We start from the raw sequence: 20,384 nt of genomic DNA, 5'->3' as shown, positions 1-20,384 counted from the left end.
GCGACGGGCGTAGTTGCCCGAGGCTCCCGAGTCAATCAAGACTCTTCATGGCTTTGCAAAGCCCTTCACGTTCGCTTGAACGACCAGCAAGCCCGGCTTGCACACAATTTTCTCGTAAGAGAGATCAGCTCTCTTCGGGGCTGAGCCCCGTTGCCCTCTACCTCTTCGAGGCACAACAGAACTCAGTTCTTCCCCAGTAGGCCGCCCCGCGCCTACTGGGAGTTGCCGTTTCCCGGCGATGACCTGGAGGGTTGGCTCGCCGGAGCCTCGCGCTTCTTGCGCAGAGGGCAATAGGCCCTCAAGTGCTTAGTGCTATTGCACACAAAGCATCTGCGGATGCCGGCGCGCTGCTCCGCAGCAAGAAGCTCCGCTTCTTCATCTTCAGCATAGCTGAGGTCCATCGGCTCTGGACCGCTCGAAGAGCTTGCGCTACCAGCGCTCCAACCAGGTCGCGCCGACCTGAAGTTGTGCTCGGCATTCAATGCCACATCCACCGCCTCTTCAAAAGAGTTAGGGTGTACACGGAACACTTCCGTTCGAGCTGCGCTCACACGAAGTCCCTCCATGAACACGGTCACGCTGACCAGTTCCGGAAGAGGGTCCGCCGCCATTCCAGCGATAAGAGTTCTCAACTCTTGGACATAGTCCAATAAATCCTTCTTACCCTGGCGGGTAGCAAGAAACTTTGACCGGACACGGTACGCCTGATTAGGCGGCGCGAACACGCGCGAAAGCTGTTGCTTCAGCTGATCCCAAGTGGCAAATGCAGCGTCAACCTTTTATTTACTATTATTGCGGCCAAGCCGCCTAGGGGTAAATGTATCTCTTTAACTATCTAGCATAGTTAAACCTAATAAAATGCATAACGTGTGGCTTTCAGCCAACGTACTGAGAGATCTTGTTAACTCTCCAACTTATGTACTGATAGTTTGTTAACTCTCCGGGTACTTCGTACCCCTGTGTGTTCCACACCATGTAACCCCGTTACATCCAGGGGATGTTGCTTCCCGTGTGCACACCCCACTCTTAGCACGGCCGCTAAGGTTGGAGAGTGCAAAAGCAACACGCAGTTGCTCGGTCGAGATCAGAGCCGCGTCCATCGCGAGCTCTACTTCTCGGACCCAAAAGTGAAGGTTCTCGCTTTCCTTCCCTTCATACGGCTTAGCCTTCAGCCGTATTGGCTTCGGGTGAGGCGGATTTGCTTCCGCCGCCGGAGCCTGCAGGTTCTCCCGCACATGCGCGATGAGGCCCTGCTCGTACGCGTCGAATGCATTGACGCGCTCGAGCTGCTCAGCCGGTGTTGACACCACCAGGCTCTGCAGGGCCTCCATCCCGAAGATGCCTGTCATCTTCCGAACCGACTCGAACTGAGAGTCGTTCATATGGGAGAAGTCGTTCCTATCCATGGCAACGAACTTCGGAGAGGTTCAGGTAGTCTACCCGCGGTGGCATGGATTGACTACGAGTGCTACCAAGTGTGATGGGGTCACACAGCACCTTGCGCTAGAGGAAGTTATCTTCCGAGAGTATACAAACTCCCAGTGAACGGCAGTTCACTGGTCCCCTCTTTAGTTAAAGAGAGCGAAGTGACCTAAATAAGGTAGATTGTAAACTGAGTATATTTAAAGGTCGGTTAAGTTTGGGTTTAATACAAACTATAAGTTACCTATAGAAATGCAATGTCGTTTGACCAATGGTTGGCTTTAACCGACCTTGGTACCTTTTACCAAATATCCTGGAGTATGACGTGTCATACACCTGAAGTGTGAAGTGTCACACTTCATGTAACCAGGGTACACTTAGGGCTACGTACCCCGTTACAGCACTACAGTAGACTAAACCATTTTGAAACATAGTACTTGAGTTCAATAAGCTACCGGTATTAATAAGACATGCATGGTAATGTGTCGCAGTGCCAAAATCAATTGATTGTATTGCGAAATCGCAGTCGTTAGCACATGTAGCCTATTCGGTGTGATAGCAGGAACAACATATCTAAACAGCACGCTCTAACTCTAAAATTTGAGTGAGCTACAGCCACCGACGCGGGTACGTGTACATACAGTACTGTACATGGACTAACCACCACGATACTTGAAATTTCAAAATATGACAAAAAATGATGGAAATGTCAGGAAAGGTTACCTTCGCACAAAAGTCTCATGATGGTGACGCGACACGTGCTCGCGGCCGCTTTGGCGGGTAGCATGACGTCTGCACAGCGGCTGCACCCCACCAGCCAGCGCGTCCAGGAACTTGTAGTCCAGGACGACGAAAAAGAAGATCGCTTTCTAGCCACGAAGAGGGAGCCCGCCAAGCCGAAACCAAAGCAAGAGGCGTCAGATGACCTCATTCAAAACCTGCCTGGACTGGACCCGGCGGCCAAAGTAACGCAACACGCGGGGCGCATCGCATTGCACGACAATGATAAGAACAAAATGTTCTATTGGCACTTCCAGGCAGCTCAGGACCCGGAGAAGGCGCCGCTCGTGATCTGGTACAGTTTATTTGACACATCGTGGTGATACTTTACTTTATCGCTGACCTTTTTACGCTTTTACAGGCTGAATGGTGGTCCTGGATGTACCAGTATGCAGGGATTGTTCCTGGGCAATTCACCATTCACGTTAAAGGATGACTCGACCATTGGCAAGAACGAACACAGTTGGCACGAGTTCGCCAACTTGCTCTTTGTGGACCAGCCGATAGGCACAGGTATGTCCTACACTAAGGGGAATGACTATCGACTGGATGAGGAGACAATAGCCCAGGACTTTTACGAGTTCTTGACCAAGTTCCTGCAACGGCATAACAAATATTTGTCAGATGGAGATGATGGAGTTAGTAACTCGAGAGCTGTGTACATGTTCGGTGAGTCACACGCTGGTCGCTGGATTCCCGAGTTCTCAGATCATATTATGAAGCAGAACAATGATCCTAAAAACCAAATTAAGATCAATCTGGACGGTGTTGGCATTGGCAATGGATGGGTGCATCCGAGAATTCAGTACGAGTACAGCGACTACGCTCACGGACTTGGGTTACTGACATTCGGCCAGGTGCGATCGCTGAAGGCATCGTATGCCGAGTGCTTGGCTGCGCTGGATGCTGGGACGTACTATTCGAGAAGCTGCTTGGATAATATGGACTCTATCACGGGCAGTGTCAAGCCGGGCAATGGAGGTAACAGTCTCAATTTCTACGATGTGCGGCAGTATTTGCGCAATGTTGGATCGTACCCGTCAGGGCAGAGCAACATCGCCAAGTATATGAATAAAATGGAAGTACGGAAAGCAGTGCACGGCAATGAAGACAAGAACTTCCGCTTCGATCTGTGCAGCAACGGCGTATTCCGTGCCTTGTCAAAGTTCGACGGTGTGAGTACACTGGATAAGGTGGAATCGCTACTTCAACAAGGTCTGCGGATGATTTTCTACAATGGACAATGGGATATGATGTGCAACCACTACGGAACGGAGAAACTATTGCTGAATCTGAACTGGAATGGCTCGGATGCTTATCAACAGGCTGACAAGTATACGTGGCGAGTTCAAGGTCGCAAGGAACCTGCAGGTTTCGCGCAACAAGGAGGCAATCTGACCTATTTAGTGGTCACTGGAGCAGGCCACATGGTGCCCATGGATGTACCCGATGTCGCTGCAGACATATTGCGTCGCTTTGTCAACAGACTCGAGTTCAACGACAAAGTACAAACGGTTGTGACTACACGTTTGAACGCGACTGACATGGAGGTTTCCTTCTGCTATTCTCCGTCAGTGAGCGCGGATCCAGATACCTCGTTGTCCACTCGCGACCAAACTGGTGCCAATAGCAGTCAGGTGCACATCGGCATTGCATGGCTCTGGGTGGCGCTGGTCATCGCTGTTGTCAGCAGTGTGTTGGCAGTGTGTGTGACCATTGTTTGCATTCGCAATAAGAGGAACGGAAAGCAGGAGCACGAAATGATCACGCAAGTCAGTGACGATGAAGAAGTGAACCAGATTGAAGACGAAAGCGAAGAAGGATTCTCCGACGAAGACGTTGGAGTGCATGTGCTAGTGAGTAATGTGAGTCAGCGAGCTACTAGTCCCCGTTCTCGAGTGACCGAAGTATAGATGGGTTTTGTGACGCCTTCAGTTGTTTGAGTGTAAGTTTAAAAAACAAAGCTACGATTCAAAATGTTGAATTACTGATCATGAAATTTATCCTAGTGAATAACCATTTCCTGCACCCGCTGTATCTTAATGATGCTACTGCGTTTTAATAGTTGCAGTCTGCTACTGCGTGGTGGTTGTACCAGCCACAGCGGCCGTCTCCTGTTCGCCTGCTTTCCGTCGGACCTCTTTCTTCTTCTTGATGATCTCACGGTAGAGGCGGTCGCGATAGTCAGCGGCGGAATATTTGGTATTGTCATCAACTACTATCTGCAAAGGAGCTGGAGCACTGGGCTCGTCCTTCTCGTTATGGAACTGTGCCACGTACGGGTGTTTCAACGCGTCGATGACCGAGATCCTCTTGGACGGATCGAACTAAACAAAGAAAGATATTAGACTCGTGGTAGCCTGTTAGGCATAGCATAAATTCTCAGCGTACCCAGAAGCATTGTTTGATAAGATCGAGTGCATCTGGCGAGGCCTTGGGAAAGAGTTCCTCCAACGCTTTCTTCTTTGGTGCAGGCAGACTTTCCAGCATCGTATTGGCGAACGGTGACTTGATACTTTCAATATCGTCTTGAGACGGTGGGCCGGTGACATCCAGGATACGCTCAAGTTGATTCATGGTCGATGTGCCTGGGAAAGAAGGTCGTCCAGTGGCCATTTCTGCCACGATACAGCCGACAGCCCACATATCCACTGACTTGGCGTACTTTGTCGAGCCCAGCAAAATTTCTGGAGCACGGTACCATCGGGTAGCGACGTAATCTGTGAGAACTGGATTGGGTCCGCTGATCTCGGCCACGGAACGGCAAAGTCCAAAGTCGCAGAGTTTGGTGTGGCAGTCTGAGTTAAGAAGTAGATTGCTCGGCTTGATGTCGCGGTGCAGCAGCTCGGCTGTATGCATGTACTTAAGCGACTTCAACAACTGGTAGATGATATACTTCTTGTGGATCTCCTCTAAGATATTGGCTCGTATAACAGCATGCAAGTCCGTTTCTAAAGCAACAGCGACGTATGAGATGTCAACAGCCAAAATGGCTGAAAGTCTCTCATAGTTAACGCACCCATAAAGTCGAACACGAGGTAGATATCGCGGTCGTTGTCAGCTTTGACGACATTCAGCAAGCGGATAATGTTGCTGTGTCCGTTCAGCTCTTGCAAGTACATGACTTCGCGAAATGTGCGCTGCGCATCTGTCGCATTGCGGAATGCGTCGAAACACTTTTTCAAAGCCACTACCTGCCGATTGTTCTTGTCGATGGCCTTCCACACAATGCCATACGCCTGCACAGGCCACCACAACCATTAGACTCTAAAGCACAATACCCTTAAAAGTATACGAATACACTTACGCCTTTGCCTAACTTCTGCAGCAGCTCGTACTTGCGCAGCACATGTTTCTCGACTTCTTCGCCCATGACTAACACTGTGCTGCAACAACTTCTCCAAGTCACGCCTGTACGATCCAGACCGAAACCAAATTTGGCAAGGAAGTTTTAGCAGCAAAAGAGCACGATATTTTTACTTTGCACCTACTACTACGCAGTATTGCGGACTTCAAGGAGAGCGAAGCCAACGTAGGCAACTCCAATGCTAAGATACAACAGAAAATTCAACACGTCATTGTGCCAAAAATCTCCATCAGCATTTTGGCCTCGCAGCAATCTGTGTCAGCCCTGTGCTTCTAGGTCCTGACCACAACATGCTCGACGTACGAACTACAAAGCAAGAGCAAGTGTCGCGCACTTAGCCAGCCAGCTCGCTCGCTCACGTGTATGATATTTAGCCGTAAATGTCTTCGTTGTCGTCGCCCTGACCTCCTGCGCCACCAGCAGCGCCTCCACCAAAGTTGTCTCCGCTATCCATGAGGAAGTTGGCCGCCAACGCCTCGTTCTTGTCACATGCGAGATACGCCTGAATCACATCCGTGCGCTCGAAGCCCATCTCGCACAGTCGGTCCACGGCTGCCGCTTCCTCTTCGGACAGCATGATACGGTGGCCGCCAGCGCCAGCACCGGCGCCTCCTCCAATTCCTTCAAGACCGGCACCGCCGCCCATAGACGCCATCATCTGCTCCATCGCTCCTGGAGGCAAGTTGCTTAGCATCTGAGAAAGCCCACGAAGCTGCTCCGGGCTCATTCCCATTTGCGCAGCCATCTGAGCCTGTTGCTCTGGTGTGAGCGAGTCCACTAACTGCTGAATCTGCTGCGGAGTCGGCATCGCGCCATTTCCTCCCATTCCCAGGTCGAACGGTGCTGCGCCAGCGCCAGAGCCGCTGCTGGGGGCCGATCCAGCTTCACGGGTGCCAATGGGCTCGTTCAGCATCTGCACGAAGCGATCCTGGTTCTGATGGATCAGACGCAGTAGCTCGGGACTCTGAGCGCCGATCTGTTGAAGTACCGCCGGCAAAGCCGCCGGGTTGGACTGCACGAGCTGACGCAGAGCATCGAACTGTGGGTGGTTACGAAGAGCCTCCAGAGAGTTGGCCACGTCGTCGCTGCCAGCGCTAGCTCCAGACGAAGGAACAGCCGTCTGTGCGGGCGCTGCAGCCTGCTCGGGAATACCCGTCATCAAGTACTCCACTGCACGCTCCGGGTTGTTGAATGCCGCACGCAGCGCACTTCGCACTTGATCCTCCGGGAAGCCCATGTCTACGAGTTGCTGCACTGTGGCGCTCATCTGTTCGTCGGACACGACATTACTGCCTTCTCCTGATGACGAGCTGGCTGCAGTCGTGGCTGGAGCCGCTGACGGGGTGGATACAGCCGGAGAAGTGCTACTGGAGGCTGAAGACGTGTTGGGGGCAGCCGAAGCGGGAGCCGCAGCGACAGGGGAAGCAGCCGCGGCCGCAGCGGCGGGAGTTGACGTCGGAGCTGCGGCGGGGGCAGCAGCTGAGGGCTTTGCCGCCTTGGGCTTGGTGACCATCACAACCAGGAAGTCATTCTCCTTGACATTGTACTCCGCCAATGTGCTGTCGTCCTTGAGCACTTTTCCTGCGTGGATGAGCTTCTGCTGAGAGACGGGGAACTTCTGCAGCTCCTTGATCTTCTGCTTTACAGCGGAAACCTGCAGAGAAGAGAAATATGTTGGTCAGTGATCGATGGAGATCCTTTTCTCTCTAGTCGGAGACGGGTAGAGACATGGACAGATGCGAGAAGGAGAAGATAGACCACTTGCTTACCGCGTCCGTGAGCTCTGCGTCTAAGGGGAAGGCGACGCCCTGCAGCGTCTTGACCGTGAGCTTCATATTGACCTGCCGTTCGCTTCTTTCACTATGGGGAGAAGATTCTAAAACCTTTAAAAGCCGAAACATTAGCAGCCATCATAGATTAATAAATTGTATGAACCAATCAAAACGTAGAATCAGCCTTAAGGACTGAAACTAGAGCCTCCGGGCTGCTACACTGTGTTTTGTTATTGAGCCTCTGGTCGACCTAGAAGAAAGCACTAGGCATTATAGGTTCACATCGATGAGACGCCTCAGTAGTGTAGGCTTTGCTCCTGCGTCGAATCGATACACCAGCGTCTAATCAAAATTACTTCAATGCTTGACAGGCGTCATTTACCAACTTGACGCGTTGCCAACACCTTCTCGCCACGATGCTGCGCTCGCTTCTCTCTCTACCTCGCACCTCTTTCCTCACTCATGGTGTGCGTATCAGTAATTTTCTTTGCCAATAAGCAGCTAGACGCTCAAGTTTCTATTGCTCAAATTTCACAGATCCGTCCTACCAATGCCCGCGCTCCACTCGTGGCTTCACTGCTGCAGAATGGGGTGCGGTGCTTCAGTGCGCCCCGCGAAAACAATAAAACGTCCATCCTGTTGCAGGTGGAGGACGGCCCGGGCGCATTGCAGGAGACGCTTAAGTTCTTCTGGAAGCACGACGTCAACATGACACGCATCGAGTCGCGTCCCGCCAAGGGCCACAACATGAACTACAGCTTCTTCATCGACTTCGAGGGAAAGAGCGGTCAAAACAAGGTGGATGATCTCATGACCGACCTCGAGAAGAATTGCCTTGATGTTATGGTGCTCAACGACAAGAAGGGTGAGCTATGCGGACCTGTTGGCACTGTGGACTCCGAGCTTACCGTGCTGATTGATGTGAATAGTACCGTGGTTCCCGCGTAAGATAAACGAGCTGGACCGCTCGGTGGCCAACATCCTGGACGCTGGAACCGACCTGGAGTCGGACCACCCGGGCTTCAGTGTACGTGACGTGAACCACCGGAATACATGCACCTTGCGTTTAGCTGACTCGTATTGTGTTGCGTAGGACCAAGAGTACCGTAGACGTCGCAACATGTTCGCAGAGATCGCTCAGAACTACCGTCAAGGAGACCCCATTCCTCGTCTCGACTACACGCAAGATGAGGTGCGCTGAAGTTACCAGTACTATCTTTATTGAAAGTTGAAGAGTGAACTAATGACTCGATGTGACTGCAACAGATCAATACATGGGGAGTCATCTATAAGCGCATGAAGGAAATGTGGAAGCAACATGCATGCGATGAGTTCAACTACATTATCCCGCTTCTCGAGAGCAACTGCGGCTACGCCGAGGACAACATCCCGCAACAAGAGGACATTTCCAACTTCCTCAAGGAGTGCACTGGCTTCACTCTTCGCCCGGTCGGTGGCCTACTTTCGTCTCGTGATTTCCTGAATGGACTTGCGTTCCGTGTGTTCTTCTCGACGCAGGTGAGAGCTGCTACGTTGTATCATCAAGCTTCACTGTGATAAACCGACAATTTTTATGGGATTATAGTACATTCGCCACCACTCGATGCCGCTGTACACACCGGAGCCGGACATTTGCCACGAGCTGATGGGTCACGCCCCAATGTTTGCTGTAAGTTGTCTTTGATTTGCTTTTATACGCTTCAGAAGAGGTGGTTAACGGGTGTATTTGTTGGGTGTTTTACAGGACCCCGACTTTGCGGACTTCTCCCACGAAGTTGGGCTTGCCTCCCTTGGGGCATCAGATGAAGAAATCGAGCGTCTTGCCACGGTACGCTACATATTGCTTCGATCCAGCTGCCTCCCTGATACGCTAACGGCTTTTGTGCAGTGCTACTGGTTCTCTGTGGAGTTCGGAATCACAAAGCAGCGTGGAGAATACAAGGTGCGTGGCTTGATGCAGTTTGGGCTTGTTGTATCGACAAGTTATTTATTGGTATTTGTGTTGTCTTCTACCGTAGGCCTACGGAGCTGGACTGCTGTCAAGCTTCGGCGAGATGGAGTACGCCTGCGCAGCAGACCGTCCTGCGGGCAGTGACATGCCCGAGTACCGGCCTTGGGACCCGTTCTCGGCCTGTAAGCAGAAATACCCCATCACAACCTACCAACCCGTTTATTATGTCGCTGACAGCTTGGTAAGGATATGAATATCTGCTTAGGAAGTGATCTACTTACGTATCGAAGTGCTGACTTGGATTTTAATATATTTTTTCCCAGTTCGACGCGAAGGAGAAGATGCGTGGGTTCTGCGAAGATTTAAAGAAGCCGTTCCAGGCTCGTTACGACCCGTACTCTCAGACGATATCGATCGACCGTGCTGTTCAACGCCAGGAACTCTAATTGCAATTTTTCAATCTATTGAATTTTGGTGAAAGTATCTCCGACTTTAGATTCCTTTGTTCCTCAATTGCCTATATTTAAAAAGCAAGGAAATATGCAATGCATATTTCCATATTATGCATAGAGGACGAGGGTCATCAATTCTCTTTGCAGTAACCTGTTTTTGGATTTCTGATCGTAAAGCGCAATGTACTCACCGCGGAGTCAAGCAGGCGAATGTGGTGCCGATGGGAGAAAGTATGCGCAATGGATGCGTGAGGTGAGGTATATTTCAGTTCATTGTGGACATGCAGTTGCTTATAACTGCAGAATCGACTTGTTAGGCAATGGAAAGTCGAGTTAAAATGGAGGAACTGAAAGCTCAAAACGACAAGCTTCAACGCGAGATCTATGGACTGGTAAGCGTTTTAGTCATTGTTATTTTCTTGGGGACGCATTGCAACTGACAGCAACTTTGTAACTTGTTGTAGAACTCAAAGTTGAATTTGGTGTATGAATGCTGTACCGACATGGGTCTTGTGGATCGCCTGGGAGACTTGATGCAGCGCAAGGTGCACGAGTTTCAAGCGGCTCAAGTGGCACGCAGCCAAAGCGAGCTCTCCATCAATGGCCAGGTCCAACCCATCGCCAGTCCTCTTCGTTCGGCGAGGAGAAGTGACTGGGGAAAGAGTGATGATGAAGGGTTCATTTGCGGCTCCAGCGCTTTCCAGGACGTTGCTGCTTACTCGAGCAGCTACAAAGGACAGGTACGGCTCATAGAGTATCTTGCATACTCAGATAGCACTTTAACTGTTTCTACTGTAGATTTCCCGCGGTAATTTTCATCGCGTCCGCGTGTTTGAAGCCGAGGAAGCCAAGTTGCGAGATCAATTCGACATCTTCGGCGTTGCGAAGCTGCCACTACATGCCGACAACCGAACCGGAGACACTATCGATAAGCTGCTGATATCAGAGGCGGCGAACTCGCCCAGGCAGAGTGCGAGACAACCAGCGATTCCTGGACCAAACCAGGGAAGACTGTAGCACATACATTTCACTTCTTCAACCACTCTAAAATCTACATTTTAACAGTCAATTTTGTATTTCGTACACCGTTTCCCATTCATCTTACTCAGTCAGTTCCTCTTCATCCTGCGCCATCTGCAGAGCTACATTAATAATTTCCTGGATCGAGTCGTATCCTCCAAGTTCTTGCTCGTCCACACCCTGTTCCGTTAGACTTAAACGAGCCTGCACTTCGTCAGAGATCACGTGACCACTATCATCGCCGCTAGAACTCGAAGTCGAGCTGACACCGTCCGGGTACCGCGTCTTGTAGATGATATAAGCAGAGAGCACAGCGCCGAAGAAAGGAGTAGCAAGTAGCTCGTCCATAGGGAGATTATCGCCCTTGTTGTCTGCCAGAAGTACACGGAAACGCAGATGTCCAGGCGCTAAAGTTTCGTAAATGTTACGCCACGTTTCATCGCGTAACATCTTTGACGCGTATACGACTCGACGAGCTGTCTCGGGATGCTTCAGCTTAGCTGCAAAGGACAGCGGGAATGAGCGCGGCGCGTTAATAAATATTTTGTGGTGCGCGTTCAGCGTGTATTCGTCGTTGTCCAGCAGAGCGGAAGTCGGGGAAGCTGCGGACTTCGACGCATCCTGCAATACTGGCGGAGGGAGATTGGTGCACATGTAGCGTGCAACAATGTCGTGGATACTACGCGCCAATACAGCACGAGTCTCCTTAAGTCGCGTCCACTCTTCAGCATCCATAACGTAGAACTGGGGCTTCTTCCAGTGTTGTGTCAAGTGCTGTACATCCGCTGCGGCCGTGTGCGCTGTAGCTGCGTCCACCATAAGCACAACTGCTACCAGCAGAGCAAATAACCATCCAAACGAGCTCGATGGAACTACACGGACCAATACACCAAGCGCCAGACAGCCCAGTGCCGCTTTAACTGCTGCTGCACCCAATGGCAGCGATCGGTTGTGTGATTTACGCGGTGGAAAACGATAAAGGAGGTCACATGCGCTCGCCAGGAAGAGCCGGCCTGGTAGTTTGAATGCAAAGCGCAGCGCAGCAGCCAGAAGCCACACGAAATGCAATGGGTGCTTTGGCAAATCCTCGACGGCTAGCAACACGCTGGCTGAATTAATATCCTCATCCCGAAGCTTCCAGTGCTTCAGTGTGGCGCAATACTTCATCATCTTGCGTTTCAGTTCGTGCATATCTGGATGATTCGATGTACGAAAGTGGATCTGCATGATTTCCTCGTTCATGGAGGCGCGCTGTCTTCGCGAGAAGCAGTCGTCGCGTACGACCTTGGCGCAGTATACATGCAGTGTGCGTGTTAAGCGTAACATCTCGATCTGTGCGACGGATGGAGGTGGAGGCATGGTGAGTGACGCCCGTAGACGCGCGCTGAAATGCTGCGTGAGCTCGGTCGGATCTTCTCCAAAGATCGCAACTTCGCGCTCCTCGAGCAACACGGGGGCGCCATAGCGGATGCCTGTGTATCGTCGTACGTCCAGGAAAGAAGCGGCTGAGCAGTAGTGTACTGCCACGGGCACTACGAGTGCACGTCTGTAGGAAGCTGATCGTAAGGCAGTGGCGATCTGGAATACAACGCGATTTAGTGGCGCCTTGCCTGGGTTGCTCGGTGTGGGGGCAAAGTCCACAAACACTCCCATCTTGTAGTCTGTTTCATCGGTACTGACGCCGTCCAAATGCGTCTCATCAATGAGGTTGGCGCGATTCTCCATCTCCTTGCGTACGTTTGTTAGGATTCGGGTCATTTCCGTGGCATCAGCAGAGTCGGGGACCCGGGCTACGAGTGGCGTGATATAGTCCTCTACGATTGCTGTTTCCACGAACGACGGCACGCGGCGGCGCCAAGCAGGAGACCGGTCAATGAGGTACACGACAGGCATAAATTCGTGCTTCTCGCTCTCACGCGAGATGACCTTGAACTCCATTACGCGCGGGAATACAGCGCGAGCTAGGGTGGAACGCAGGCTGCGACTGCGGCGCGGAGGCAACGCGCATCTAGGCGGCGATGGCCACAACGCCTCGAGGTTCAGCGACGGGTGCATTGAGCTGATGGCTATTGGACGTGATCACTATGGGGCGGACAATACGCGTGTGGCTCGAGTGAAGTGTTGGGGAATGAGCAAGCGAGCTAGACTCTTCTGCGGATGATGAGCACTGTCGGTCGCGTGCATAGCGCATGATACTGCTGCAGAACTTGATGGATCTGCATTATGGACCACATAGCTAAAGCACTTTAAGAATTGGTACCCCAATAAAACGAAAATGACGGGTTTAACAAGGTTTTGACAGAAAAAGAGCATGAATTCTGTGGGCGCATTGAAGTGCTTGGCGGTGACGACCCTTGCATCGACGAGAAAGCTGAACGACTGGTCGAAAAGCAGCAGAATGCTCCTGTGATTGGTAGAAAGTTGACCCTCTTATGCATTTAAAAAACGTCGAAAAAAAACGCGTGCCAGACGCAGCAAATCTGCTGGTACTCGCGTTTCGTCGACAAGTGAGAATGCTATTCCTATTCACGTTTTTCGTACTTAAGCGTTTCGTCGACAAGTGAGAATGCTATTCCTATTCACGTTTTTCGTACTTAAGCGGTTTTAACTCAAATTTTGTATTTGCCCCAATTTTAGCTTTTTTTAAGTAAGGAAAAAGAATCCACAATTCAAGTAAAGTTACTTGTAAATTTATCTTCTCTTACAAAAATTCTGTAGATACGAAGTACAGGTCTCAGTACTGTACACTCATCGACAATTGTGGCGACAAACCACAGCGAGACAAATACCTGTACAGCGCCCACCTCAAAAGCGTCCTCCTCTCTTTTGACGGTCGCAGTCAGAGATGGCTTCATTGCGAAACTGGTGTTTGAGTCATGCTCAGGTCGCACCGCGTTTCTTCTTTGATTGCGTCTGCTGTTAATCTGATGCACTTGCGGAAATCGCACCCGGCATTGACTCCAAGCAGCACGGCAACGAGTGCAAGTGCTGACGCGTGCTCGTTCCATGTTGCCTGCACAGAGCCATTACACATGAGTAGGTACATGTATTGCCTGGTTGAAGTGGTTGAAGTGGCAGACTGTGAACAAATTGTCAACACCAGTGTTATTTTTTTCAAGCTAATTGATGCGAAGTATTTGGACGCGATGCATATATTTTGCGCTCTTCTCCAAATTTCCGTGCGCATGCAATAGTGCAAATAGACTTGCCTTAAAAGATAATCCACTGAAGTACGAAATGCGACTACTTAAGTACGATATGGGCCGTTTGAAATAGCAGGACATTTGTAATTGAGTGACTCACTACCAAAGCGGCAAATTTGGTCGGAAATCAATCGAAGTCGCACAAATGGCTACATTTGGTGGACGGTTGGCATTCAATGGTTAAAAGTCAATTATCTTCAGCCAATTAGAATTATAGGATTCTGTAAACTATTCGTTGATAAATACCTTTCATTTTGAATACTAGTGCTTCCATCCATCGAGAACCATCCATCGTGACTTCTTCTGTGTAGTTACCCGTCAAAGTCATTTCGAATCTGCACCCCCAAGCAAGTATGTCCAGCAGTGACGACGATATGGAGTATTCCGACGAGGACGAGGAGTTAGGCCCTGTCCAGCGTAAATGGCCTTTTGGAGGGAAGGGCAAGTCTGTTGACGTTCCGGCCCCCGTAGGCTCGGGCTGCCTGGAAATTAACACAGTTCTGGCTCGAGCAAGTACCTTAGCTGGAGAATATACGTTTGGTGGGTTGGCAGACACGTTGCCTGCAATTCCTGGACTCGTTGTCGAAGGAGTGGGGGCGATCTCCGTTCCTCTAACAGAAGAAAACGCTGAGAAACTCATTGCAAAAGCCGAAAAATCTCCGTTTGGTCACAATTTTGACACCAAATTGGATGAGAATGTTCGCAAGAGCTGGCAGCTCTCACCAGACCAAGTTCAGTTCACGAATACGCAGTGGCAGATTGGAATCGACAAACTTACCAAAAACATTGCAGAACGTTTGGGCTACACCTCGATCCCGATGCAAAGTACTCTTTACAAGATGCTGATTTATGGGGAAGACGGCCACTTCCTCAAGCATCAAGATACAGAGAAGGAGGATGGAATGGTGGCGACTTTGGTGGTCCAACTTCCCAGCACTCATGAAGGAGGCGACTTGGTAATTTATCGAGGTGGGGAAGTAAAATATCGCCATGATTTCGGCAAAAAGGAGGGCACTTCTGGTTTCCTTCCCCACTACGCGGTTCACTATGCCGACGCAGAACATGCTTTGGAGAAGGTGACGAAAGGGGTTCGCCTTGTGCTCGTATACTCAATTTGCTTGCCACTGCACATGCAGCATATGAAGAAGAATAGCGACAAGCTTTTGAGTGACGAACTCGCTGAAGCCTACAGCAAATTGGGGCTCGAGGAGTCTTTTGCGCTGCTGCTATCGCACGAGTATACGGAGAAGAGTATTAGAGGCTTAGGCTCTGGTGCTTTGAAAGGTATCGATCGATCGAGGTACGCAGCACTTGAAGACGCAAACTCCATTGTCTCTGCCGACAAGAAGCTTCAGTTTTTTATCGCTGAAATGAAGCATGAGATTCAGTATTACTCAATTGACGGGTACGAACCAGGGCATTGGGACATTTACAGACGAGAGGATACGACTACGTGGTACTCTACGACTGGACAGCGATTTGGGACCACAAAATCGACAACGAAGATAAATTTCTTGAATCCAGGGAGCGAAAACTACTACGAGTTGTGGAGGACGCACGGCAGCTGCGAAATGGAGGAGTACACAGGAAACGACGGTCCTACGATGGAAACAACGTACTCTCGGTATGCGGTCATTGCGTGGCCTGGGGAGAAGGCAGTGGAAAAGACACTGGAGTGTATCAATTCACAAGCTGCGATTCACATTTTGCACAGTCAGAAGTCGGGTGGTGTCGAAGCGCTCCGTCGGTTAATGGAAGCGCTTCAATCGGAGCTGAAGGCAAAGATTGGGCCTCAGCTGATAGCTCCCGAGCTGTGTCAAGAGCTATGTCAGCTGCTGGTGGAAGCTCGTGACGTGGGACTGGTCCAGCTGTTCATTAGCGAGATTTTCACAAAAATAAGTTCTCTTCTGAGTGAGAAGACGGCCATGGCTCCTGCCGTTGCCAAGCTTTTGCAGGCGTTTGAGTGGAAAGAAGTTGGTGAAGCTTTTCTAAACTCACTGGATGCGCTTAGTAATAATGATTCCATGCTGATGGCACTTCGCGTCGCCGACACTGTGACCAACGCACCCGCTCGGAATGCTCTACTGCAACGAGCGGTTGAGAACGTAGCGGAACTTAATGATGAGCTGTTAAACGTACCGGGAGCTGTCGGATTCCTGTGGAAATTTGGTCTCGCGTTTGAAAACGTCGACTTTGATGCTGTGGCAAAAGTTTTCAAGACTGCAGATCCCAGTCGTCTGGGCCAAGTCATTGAAGACGCTTCACCACATTTGGACAATGCAAATCACTCGAGCGATATGTTTGCTGTCCTGGTATCGATTGCATCCAAACGCATCGCGTGGCTGCAAGATAAAATCCAAGGACTCGACAAGCCTTTCTCGTGGGAAATGCCTGAGGCCGAGTTTGCTGTAAATGCCAAGGTGCAGGAGTTCTTACGAGGCCCCGACAGTTCAATGGTTACCAAGGACGTGGTGACTTTCAAGACGCTTCAAGGTGCCCGGAACTACGCTGCGAAATGCTCACACAAATACCAAGTGAAGGCTTCATTTGTTATGGAAGCTTCTGTACAAAATGGTATTGCTTTCGTGACTATCACAAAAACAAAGTCATGGTTCTCAGAGCATCAGCACTTGTTGCTGCTGCAAAAGAAAGAGCTGGATACTCTGATGGACTGCTATGAGGAGACAATTGCCAGCACTGCATCGAAAAAGCCACGTTTGGAGAAGTAAACGATGGTTCGGGTCGGGACTTGGAGAGTTGCTGCAATGCAACTCTTTTTTGCTATTGGATAACTTGAACAATGCCATTTTTCCAGTTTGTTAGTTTTTGTCACGACTGATTTTTTTTTATTTTTCGGGCGATAATTTCGTCTAAAATTTGGAAAAAGCAAATGGAGGGTGCTCGCACCCATTGATTCAGCAGGAGTGCAATAAAAAACGGCATACAAAAAGCAGGCACAAGATATTCTGGCGCGGAATATATAAAAAGTAAAACCACTGCCACGCGTGCATGCGATGGCACTAGAAATTGAACCATGGCATGGCGCGGTGAAAAATAGAAACGCTCTGCCATTGTGCCATCTTTAAAAAACATTTTCTAGAACACACATTCATGAAGATAAAAGTAGCATGGCACATGGCAATTGCAGCAGCCATCCGTGGCACTTACTGCCATTTCATATACTTTAAACTCTAGCCCTAGCAAACGTTAATCCAATCATTTTCGTGCCATGGCATGCCATAGACTGAAAAAAATAATGTCCGTAACTTAACTACGGTGTTTTCATGGAAAAAAAAATTATTGCCTTTTTTTAAAGCATTACAATGCAGAATACAATCAATAACTGCAATAAATACCCCGGTTAGGTGTAACTGGTTGGAAATAGGTATGACCGCATATTGCTGACCGTAACTGTAACGGGGTACGTAGCCCTAAGTGTACCCTGGTTACATGAAGTGCGACACTTCACACTTCAGGAGCATGACACGTCATACTATGGGATATTTGGTACAAGGTACCAAGGTCGCTCAAAGCCAACCATTGGTCAAACGACATTGCATTTCTATAGGTAACTTAAAGTTTGTATTTAACCCATACTTAACCTACCTATAAATATACTCAGTTTACAATCTACCTTATTTAGGTCACTTCGCCCTCTTTAAATAAAGAGGGGACCTGTGAACTGCCGTTCACTGAGAGTTTGTATACTCTCGGTAGATAACTTCCTCTAGCGCAAGGTGCTGTGTGACCCCAGTCACAGTAACGCGCTGGCCACATTAGCTAACTTTCATTCCGAGTCTCTCATTTTCCATTTTACCTAGATCTACAAACACGCGCCCGATCCTACGATGAACAAGAATATTGCTGCTTACTTCTTCGAGAGCCTTGGTGACGGGCTATTTCGCTGTAATTTGTGCGACACGGCGCACAAGCAAACCCCGGGTACGGGTAACAGCAATCTGATTGAGCATCTAACAGTGGTGACGTAGGGTTCGTCACGGGGGGATTGTTCTCCATGTGTCGATCGCTTCTTAGAGTAGGAGCCATTTAAATGTAAATACACTTAAGTTTCAACTTTAGAGAAGTAATCAGGAAAGAACGTAAACACGTAAGTGCCAGGCAAAAAGCCGCGACAGGACTGCGGTGTCTGGAGAGGCTGCTCTTCTCTGCTGCTCTCGGGTGAGCGGCAGGCGTCAAATCGCAAAGTGAGGAGCAGCCTCCGCCAGAACACCGCTGTACCGCAAAAAGTAGATTAGTATACAAATAGCAAATAGGTCAATACTAAACTCTAGATAAGTGCACTCTCGTTTGAGTACACCATCTTGACAGTGCACGGCCAACGATGTCCTTGTGCATACAGTCCTTGGCATAGTCCTTCGCCATTGCACGCATGTCTACTCAGTGTAGCCGGTTGTAGTGCTGCCGCAAGCTGCACTGCCAGGCGCATGAGTGTCCTTGGGATGTGTCTTTGCAGACACTGGCAGTGGACGGTGGCTCGTAGATGGGGGCATCGGACACTGGCAGACTGCAATGCACTGGCGCTCGACACGCAGGTTAGTTTACAGCTCACACGCCCACTTGATCTCGGCAACGCACTTCGAAGTCGACGCGATCACACACGCGCATCCTTGTTGCCGTCATAGGCCTAGTAGTAGCGTAGTCAAAGCTCATAAGCAATAGCAGTCCACTCAGTAACAGCACTCCCACTCGATCGCCCTCGTCTTCATCAATGTCGCTCAGGTACAGCCTCCGCATCAACAGCAGTAGTCAACGCAGTAGCAGTACTCGTAGTTGTAGCCATGTCATCGGATTCGTTGTCATCGCTTGACACAATAGGTAATACCTTCATAGCCTTGCGAAAGTGTGTGAATTTCACCACTGCAAGTGCCTTTGTCATGCTATCGGCTACCATATCATCAGTTCCGATGTGTTGGGTTGTAAGTTGCTTCAACTTCACGTGACGTCTGATCATGTCGATTTCGAATGTTTGCCAGGTTTCGCAGCTAAGGCAATGGCTCATTGATTGTCTCCAAGTAGTTGAGGTACTGGATGCTTACGGCTCAACTCCTTGCATAGGCCAGCAAGCCACAACAAGTCCTTGGTCGCCTCTGCCATTGCTACGTACTCCGCTTCACAGGTACTGAGTGCGTTGATCTCTTGCTTTCGAGATGCGTAGGAGATGACGTTGTCGTCCAGCATAGTGTTGTAGCCACTGATACTCGTCGATCCACAGGGTTGTTCGCATAATCAGCATCGGAGTAGCCACTAACTTGCACATCAGTCTGTAGCTTTACATTCATCACTAGTCTATAGTCACATGTAGCCTTCAGGTAACGCAGCACCCTCTTGGCTTGTGCGAAGTGCACATGATCGTAGCTCGCAAGATACTTGCCCAGGTGTCGGGTAACATGAGCTATGTCAGGTCTTGATGCATAACGAGGTACTGGAGAGCACCCACCAGCTCTCTGTAGGGAAGATACTCCTTCGAAGCAGGCACATCTGTCTTCGAGGGTGTTGTAGCTTCTGGTGTAGCGCAGCCATTACAGCTCTCCATATGAAAACGCTTCAACACCAGTACGTACTGCTTCTGGCAGTACACTATTTGCCGGCGCGGCCAATCAATCAGGATCTCGACGCCTAAGAGATATTTGACTGTGCCCATCGTCGTGAGCTCGAATGTCTCTTGCAGTAAGGCAGCGATCGTGGCCCACAGGTCACGTGATCCCATCAGCAGTAGATCGTCCACGTAAACAGTCAGTAGCAACTTGACTTCACCATCCTTCCTCAATGCATATAGGCCATAGTCAGAGTCCGTCCTGGTAAAGCCCATCGCAACTAGATTCGCATGAAGCGTGCAATTCCAAACGTTCGGTGCTTGCTTCGGTCCGTACAGGCTCTTCAACAATCTACAAATGAATCCAGGTCCATCCACCTGGAAGCCAGGAGGCTGCTTCATGAAGATAGTCTCGTCCAAGTCTCCATACAGAAAAGCCGTCTTCACGTCAAATTGCAACACCTCCCAACCTCTTCGTACAGCGTAGTAGATAGCCGCACGTATGGTTTCGAACCGGATCACAGGTGCATAGGTCTCAGAGTAGTTAATCCCAATTTGTTGTTTGAATCCATGGATCACTAGTCGCGCTTTGAATCGTTTGATCCGTCCACGCTCGTCTCGCTTCACAGCAAAGACCCACCTACACGTCATTACATGCACTTTCTTGGCATCTTTACGGGGTACAAGTTTCCAGGTCTTGTGACCTTTCAACGATTGAAGTTCCACCAACATTGCAGCTCTTCACTGCTGCCAGTACTTGCTTGCACGCGCTTGTTTGTACGTCGTCGGAATTTGCACATCCGTAGTCATAGCCTGCACTAGGCCTACCACGAGATCCGACAATCGAGCGTTCACCTTCTGCT

General features: G+C 49.9%; 7 protein-coding genes across 7 annotated transcripts; 4 read left to right on the top strand and 3 right to left on the bottom strand.

Annotated features, from left to right (window-relative positions):
• Positions 1-2,165: 2,165 nt before the first annotated feature.
• PITG_02213 (serine protease family S10, putative) lies at positions 2,166-4,115 on the top strand (the record flags this gene model as incomplete). Its single annotated transcript, XM_002907124.1, has 3 exons — positions 2,166-2,246; positions 2,337-2,497; positions 2,564-4,115. 3 exons carry the CDS (start codon positions 2,166-2,168, stop codon positions 4,113-4,115), a joined length of 1,794 nt encoding a protein of 597 aa, XP_002907170.1.
• Positions 4,116-4,277: 162 nt separating this feature from the next.
• PITG_02212 (mitogen-activated protein kinase, putative) lies at positions 4,278-5,595 on the bottom strand (the record flags this gene model as incomplete). Its single annotated transcript, XM_002907123.1, has 4 exons — positions 4,278-4,529; positions 4,594-5,153; positions 5,222-5,441; positions 5,510-5,595. The coding sequence occupies 4 exons, from the start codon at positions 5,573-5,575 to the stop codon at positions 4,278-4,280; spliced, it is 1,098 nt and encodes a 365-aa protein (XP_002907169.1).
• A 344-nt stretch (positions 5,596-5,939) lies between these two features.
• PITG_02211 (UV excision repair protein RAD23) lies at positions 5,940-7,404 on the bottom strand (the record flags this gene model as incomplete). Its single annotated transcript, XM_002907122.1, has 2 exons — positions 5,940-7,223; positions 7,339-7,404. The coding sequence occupies 2 exons, from the start codon at positions 7,402-7,404 to the stop codon at positions 5,940-5,942; spliced, it is 1,350 nt and encodes a 449-aa protein (XP_002907168.1).
• Positions 7,405-7,839: 435 nt separating this feature from the next.
• Positions 7,840-9,759, top strand: PITG_02210 (phenylalanine-4-hydroxylase, henna-like protein; the record flags this gene model as incomplete). Its single annotated transcript, XM_002907121.1, has 9 exons — positions 7,840-8,206; positions 8,271-8,368; positions 8,435-8,533; positions 8,608-8,859; positions 8,927-9,010; positions 9,086-9,169; positions 9,230-9,283; positions 9,360-9,533; positions 9,616-9,759. 9 exons carry the CDS (start codon positions 8,050-8,052, stop codon positions 9,736-9,738), a joined length of 1,125 nt encoding a protein of 374 aa, XP_002907167.1.
• A 166-nt stretch (positions 9,760-9,925) lies between these two features.
• Positions 9,926-10,761, top strand: PITG_02209 (uncharacterized protein; the record flags this gene model as incomplete). Its single annotated transcript, XM_002907120.1, has 5 exons — positions 9,926-9,997; positions 10,062-10,136; positions 10,209-10,313; positions 10,407-10,484; positions 10,543-10,761. The coding sequence occupies 5 exons, from the start codon at positions 9,926-9,928 to the stop codon at positions 10,759-10,761; spliced, it is 549 nt and encodes a 182-aa protein (XP_002907166.1).
• Positions 10,762-10,845: 84 nt separating this feature from the next.
• Positions 10,846-12,819, bottom strand: PITG_02208 (uncharacterized protein; the record flags this gene model as incomplete). Its single annotated transcript, XM_002907119.1, has 1 exon — positions 10,846-12,819. One exon carries the CDS (start codon positions 12,817-12,819, stop codon positions 10,846-10,848), a length of 1,974 nt encoding a protein of 657 aa, XP_002907165.1.
• A 1,501-nt stretch (positions 12,820-14,320) lies between these two features.
• Positions 14,321-16,696, top strand: PITG_02207 (uncharacterized protein; the record flags this gene model as incomplete). The annotated part of the gene is made up of 2 exons (XM_002907118.1): positions 14,321-15,372; positions 15,403-16,696. 2 exons carry the CDS (start codon positions 14,321-14,323, stop codon positions 16,694-16,696), a joined length of 2,346 nt encoding a protein of 781 aa, XP_002907164.1.
• Between the last annotated feature and the right edge of the window lie 3,688 nt (positions 16,697-20,384).

This window comes from Phytophthora infestans, genomic scaffold (assembly GCF_000142945.1).
Source record: "Phytophthora infestans T30-4 supercont1.3 genomic scaffold, whole genome shotgun sequence".
Lineage (NCBI taxonomy): Eukaryota > Oomycota > Peronosporomycetes > Peronosporales > Peronosporaceae > Phytophthora > Phytophthora infestans.
This window is presented reverse-complemented; position numbering and strand designations above follow the sequence as displayed.